Here is a 6,000-nt window from a genome sequence, read left to right on the forward strand (position 1 = left end):
AGTATTTAAAAAAGAGCTGAAGAGTTTCTGCATAGAGTAAAACAAAAGAAAACCAATTATAATGGTTCCTAATTCTTGTGTCATGTTATACTTTAAAGGAGCTAATTCCAAAATTGGGAGCATTTCTATTGACTCTCAACGGCTCTCAACATGGCGACCGCTGAACAAGCAGGTATGCAATCTTAACCATTTTTATACTATCAAATCTTGAGTAAGAGCTGTCCAATATATATCAAACACTTGACACATGACAAACTCACCCCTGTCTGTTGAGGATGCTCTGGGCCTGCTGCTCTATGAACAAATCTCCAGGTGAGATGCCGTAGCGAGTGGAGGGCAGGGAGGCCCGGCGGGCGGTGCGAGGGGAGCTGGGCACCGCTGCGATGCTGTAATCCCTGGTGGAGGCGGGGCTTGACTCCTGATGGGCGGCGTCCTGGTGGTGCTGATGCTGCTGCTGTTGTTGGGACTGGGGTGGATGCTGCTCCTGGGTTCTGGATCTAGAAGCGATGGAGCGCTCCTGACCCGCACCCCGCCGGTGGTTCTCCATGTTCATCGCTCTTTCTCGCTCCGAAAATCTTCTGGGCCTTTCTTGTGTGAGGGGAGGGGCTTGGTTTGAGTGGGCGGGGCTGGAGGTGGAAACAGGTGCGGGATCTGGGTGTGTCCTCATGTAAACCTTGCCCACTCCAGCACGATATGGCACCCTGGGCTCCCGTCCTTGTTCCTCAGCTTCCTGTCTGTCTCCCTCTCGCCTGGCAGACAATTGTCGGTCTGAGGTGTCTGTGTCACGCCGAGAGCGGTAGCGTGGTGTGAAATCGATGTCCGCCTCCTGATCCAGGAGGATGCCGTAACGCTCTGACAGCTGGCGGCGACGCTCGGCTTTGTAGCGGGCGATGCGTTCAGCCTTGGAACTGAGGCTGGCGGGGTTTGCGGGGCCAGAAGTGGGTGTAGAGGAGGTGGATAACGTTACTGGGTCAACATACACCAACAATGGCTCCTGACGGCCGGTGCCAACGCCACCTTTGACCTGAGGTGATCTGTCTAGAGATGACAGCTGCTTCTGGGGTGTCTCCAACTCCTCTCTGCTGTAGCGCCTCACTGTGGTGAATAGAGGAGACGCTCCATTACGTTCCAACAACTTTCCTTGAGGACCAATAATCGAGCCACATTCATGTCACGTGGGAGTTAATTTGATTACCAGTTTCTGACTTGAAAAATAACGTTTAACCTCCAAGTCACCATTTAGACTGGACAACGTATTTTTCTGAAATATCAGATGGCGCTAACTTAGAGGCAAATGTAGAGGAAACAAATATGGAAGCTGAAATTGAGCTACAGTTCACAAAGTAATAAATGGAATAAATATATATTAACCATTCACAGTATTTTTTAACTCACAGAGAGAGAGAGAGCTGCAAGCCGCACACTGCTGTTTCTTTGTGCCTCCCCGTGATGATTTTGACAGAGAATTGTTCATAAAAATATATATTTTTTGTGTGATTGCAAACATTAGCCTTATGTTGCTGTATTATTTAATGGCTAAGGCTATTGCATGGTTAAATCAATAAATGTATTATGAAAAAAAAATGTAAGCATTTAAGCATTACTCAATGCTCATATATCAGTTATAAAGGAATATCTCTGTTACTATGCATATGCCCCCCACCCCCTCTTTGTGCATTGAAGTAATGGCCTCCCCTTGGTCAGATGAATTCTGGGGTCCATGCACCTTCTATCCCACAGGACACAAATGTGGCATTATTCTATCAAGACAAGTCATGTTCATATCAATTAGCAAATTCACATCTTGCAAAATGCAAAAACATGCAACGTTTTTGTTTTCTCATTTTGAGTCACACCATTACATTCAATAAACACGCAGTAAAAGCTGTCATGTATAGGCGGCAACATCGATAAATCATACGGTTAACAAATACTGTGTGACAAACGTTCTCTTTCCAACATTAGAACATATCAGCAGAGTCAATCCAAGTCCACTTAAGGCAGCATCAGTTGTTTAGGCAGTGCACCGTGCCATGCTTACCCATCACACAGGGCTCACAGGGATCTGAGGCGCGGGTGTACCGCGGAGGATCCTCCTCCAGCATCCTGTTGGCGACCAAACCGCCGGGCACCAGCGCAGGGGGAGCATCACTCTCCATCCCCTCCAGGCGCCGGGCTATCCTCTCCTTCCTGTCGAGAGGCAAAAGGCAGAGGTTAAAGGGCAGCAGCTAGTTATTTTTTTTTTTATTTAAATATTTGTGAAAATAGTGAGCTCTGAAGATACCTGTTCATTCCCAAATCCTTTGTGACAGCTCCCTCAAAGTATTTCTTCAACTCTGAAACTGAATATTAGAGAAAAAATGTATATACTGTAACATGAAAATAAAACACATCAGATCTTTTCTGAGTTATTGTGTGTGATTCGAGCCAATGCACACCCTTGGGAAGGACAGCCAGAAGTTTGGCATCTGTATCTGAAACACTCTTGACCAAGCTGGTCTTGTCACCCAGGGAGAAGTCACTCTGAAAACTGAACGAGAAGACAGAGTCACAAACCTGCCATCAAGATGAAACTTATTACATTCTTAATTCCTAATGAAAGAAAATATATGTTTAATTAAATACATCCTTCTCAAAAATAAATGTTAATTATAGGAGGAAGAGCAGTGACTTTAATTTAAAGTGTGCAGTAATACAAGAGGTGATGCTGAACGTAGCTAAACTGTAATCCTCTCCAACAGTAAATTCTGCCTAGTTTTTTTTATTTCCGCTGTCCACACAACTCTGCCTCAAACGCCTTGACTTAAAGAGTCGATGGCAGGTAGAGGAGAAACTCAGCTGGTGTTACTTCCTCCAGGATCCAGCTTAAGAACGAGGTCATCGAGTCCTGACTCTCCTCCAGTTAGAAAGATAATCGAGGACTTCCCTTAATGTCATTACATGTCACAATCAACTGGTCACACACACCAGGATAAATAAACTCTGATTTATTTTTCTTTGCAAAACAAACTATTTAATGTATTGATTAAACAGTGCTGTTTTCTTTACTGTTAAATATCTAGTGATGAATATTTACTGATAAAGGACCAGATTAATGTAAACTGCTTGTGACACTCAGGGTTTATGTACAAATGTATAATATGGTTCCTTCTGCCAGGCGGCTGAAGAACCAGAGGCAACTCTGTAAACTAATGCAAAAGGAGCTTGGGTGCAAAGTCCTCCTGAAGGCGGTATTATGGCTCTAATGCCATGTGAACAAAAAAGTGTCTTTAGGATAAGCTGTTCCAGGCATCTCCAGCTTTTAATGCTTACAGCGCATGATAAGCTAAAGCTCTCTGCTGCAGTAAAGCCAATATCCTTACATATGCCCTGCATGATGACAGAGCAAAAATGAGCAAAACGTAAATGCTCTTAGAAAATAAAACATTTTTTTTTTTTTTTTTTACTTATTTTCATTTATTTATGTCTTTGTACTGCTGTAACATCTGAATATTCCCTTTTGGAATCAATAAAGACTTATCTTATGCTTTCTTTCTGTATGTAATTTTTGTGATTGCAAACAAAAAAACTCACCTTAAGGCCTCTGTTGGCAATGAGGCTGAGCTGCAAAGCTTGTTCCGAGTTTTAGGTCCAAACCCTGAAAAGAGAAACAACGCTCAGTCAAAAAGATTATCTACATTCCACCTTTTATTATTCAGTATCTCTGTGCAGACAGTGGGAGCATCAGAACATGTTATCATGGTCAAAATGAACTGTATATATCTGGCATTTGGAAGTATAGTAGATCTACTTATTCTTTTTAAATGCTAACTTTATGTTGGCTGAAAAATGTTTATTTCAGTTTAATTGAGACCTGTAATTGAATGGTCTGTGTTTGCTTCAGGCCTCAGATGCCTAGGTACCAAATAGGCTGTTAATTGTACACAATTATGTCGATCTTCCTTTACTGTAAAAGACGTTGTGCTGCATTTCTTGTATAAAGGGTGCTATATAAATGGAGTTTATAATTATTATCATTATTATTATTACAGCTGTCAAAGACAGCATTCAAATAAAAGTAGAATAGAAGCATTCAGACTATATATGATTGTCCAGCAAAAAACAACTTTGTCCACTTTGTAGCATAAGCAGCATAACTCTATCGTTTACCTTTTCAAATTGTCATTTTAACACAAATGATTTATGATTTTGATACATGATGTAATACAATGCTGTTAAATTAGATTTTAAATGGTTTTATATGCAACTGAAAAGTCCTTTAGGAGAAGCAACAATGTTCTGTTTGGATCTGACAGGACATTTCCAGCCTCAGTTTGAGAAAAAGGCTACTCAGAAAGTTCAAATCCAGTTCCTAACTGATAGTTGACCCTCTCCCTCTCGTGTCACAGCAACAGCAGCCTGTTGTAAAGTTGAATCCCAGTATAGGAGCCGGATCAGGTTACTGCTCCAGACACCTCCAGAACACCTCTGGCCTATTTTGGCCTCCAAAGACTGCAGGGGACGTTTGTGTGGTGGTAGAATCCTAACGATCACCTAGACGTTCAAGAGCAGTGTCTCGTGTAGTGACCCGGGGACATTCAAGGTCTCTAAAGTGACATGTTTTGGTGGAAGCGATGACACAAGTCAGAATTAGTAACAAACAAGGCCAGAAGTCTGGGTTGGAGGTCTTGAAACTTTATTTTGTCATATATTTGGAGCCTGTGGGAGCCTTGTGTAAATGTATCTGCCTGTTTATCTGTCTGGAAAGCCCCTCGTACTGAAGCCTGTCCGGCTTTCCCTGGAAACGCCTGCAGGTTGTCAACAAAACAAGCAGCACACAAGGCCCAAGGTTGACGGTGCCAGAGAGCAGCTTAGGCTGCTGACGGTCCAAAAGTGAGCATGGTGAGGAGAGGGATTTTCTATAAATATTCAGGAGCGAAATAGACTTCCTGTGTGACTTGGGCCTTTCGCTTGCACACAATCTGTTAAGAAGGCAACGATAGAGTGCATCTACAAGGTAGAACATCAGAGAGGAGGAAACAAGAGAGAGCACATAGAAGCACACTCCTGTTGAATACACGGCACTAAATGTGTAGTAAAAATGATCGAAACAACACATCCCATTCATTCATTCATTCATTCATTCATTCATTCATTCAAAGCAGCCTGATGCTAACATTCATACCCAAAGCGATAGATTTAAACCTTCTGCATCTTTTTGTATTATCCCAAAATCCTTAAAAGCATGAAACGGAGATGAGCAACTCTTACACGCGTCATGAATCCTCGTTTCATCGGATCCAACAAAGCAACCAGAAGCAAAAAAAAGGAGTCCACCAGGAAACTTCACAGCCTCACAGCCCGTCTTGCTGAACCGAATCCCCCCTTCCTACTGTTATCACTGACAGCCACCAACTATCTCATCTATCTCAGTAAGGAGCTAAATTGCATTAGCAAAGTCCCCCCCAAGCAGTCTGGGGAGTTAAGGGTACTCAAGTGGGCTAAGCGAGTCCTGACCAAGCCTTCCCCCTTTCAAAGGCCTTACCTTGGCCACCTGGCTGCTCATGGTTCACATGGTAACTAGAGATCCATGGGTTTCGAAACATGTTTAGGGAGGAGAGAAGAAGGATGCTGTTAGACTCCCCCCTCTCCGGTCACAGCGGTGGACAGCAGAAGAGGCAGCGATGGAGGCGAAGGCTGCAACCGGCAAGCTGAGACAGGCAGGGATGGAGGTGGTGACACACACAACCACACACACACACATACACAGACACACAGCGACGGACAAGCACAGGGCCACAGCAGAGTGACTGCCCCGGCTACACAGCAAGCTACAGCCTTCCCAGATTGGCTGTCATACGTGATCTGTGTGTGTGTGTGTGTGTGTGTGTGTGAGTGTGTCGGTGTGTGTGTGTGTGTGTGTGTGTGTGTGTGCACACGCGAGAGGAGCTGAGAGGGAGAGACAGCGCAGAAGGGTGCCAAAGCAGCTCAGAGCCCTAATCAGATTACAGGCAGAAATTA

At 43.9% G+C, this 6,000-nt stretch overlaps 1 protein-coding gene across 1 annotated transcript in view; it reads right to left on the minus strand.

Annotated features, from left to right (window-relative positions):
* LOC129088884 (supervillin-like) overlaps nucleotides 1-5,585 on the minus strand; it is a 39,393-nt gene extending 33,808 nt beyond the window's left edge. The window contains exons 1-6 of the mRNA XM_054596141.1: nucleotides 5,525-5,585; nucleotides 3,574-3,637; nucleotides 2,439-2,530; nucleotides 2,285-2,342; nucleotides 2,042-2,190; nucleotides 261-1,095 (exon numbers count right to left, since the gene is read on the minus strand). Coding sequence (XP_054452116.1) covers nucleotides 261-1,095; nucleotides 2,042-2,190; nucleotides 2,285-2,342; nucleotides 2,439-2,530; nucleotides 3,574-3,637; nucleotides 5,525-5,585 — 1,259 coding nt within the window. The remainder of the gene's footprint in view (nucleotides 1-260; nucleotides 1,096-2,041; nucleotides 2,191-2,284; nucleotides 2,343-2,438; nucleotides 2,531-3,573; nucleotides 3,638-5,524) is intronic.
* Between the last annotated feature and the right edge of the window lie 415 nt (nucleotides 5,586-6,000).

Source organism: Anoplopoma fimbria, chromosome 3, assembly GCF_027596085.1.
Source record: "Anoplopoma fimbria isolate UVic2021 breed Golden Eagle Sablefish chromosome 3, Afim_UVic_2022, whole genome shotgun sequence".
Lineage (NCBI taxonomy): Eukaryota > Metazoa > Chordata > Actinopteri > Perciformes > Anoplopomatidae > Anoplopoma > Anoplopoma fimbria.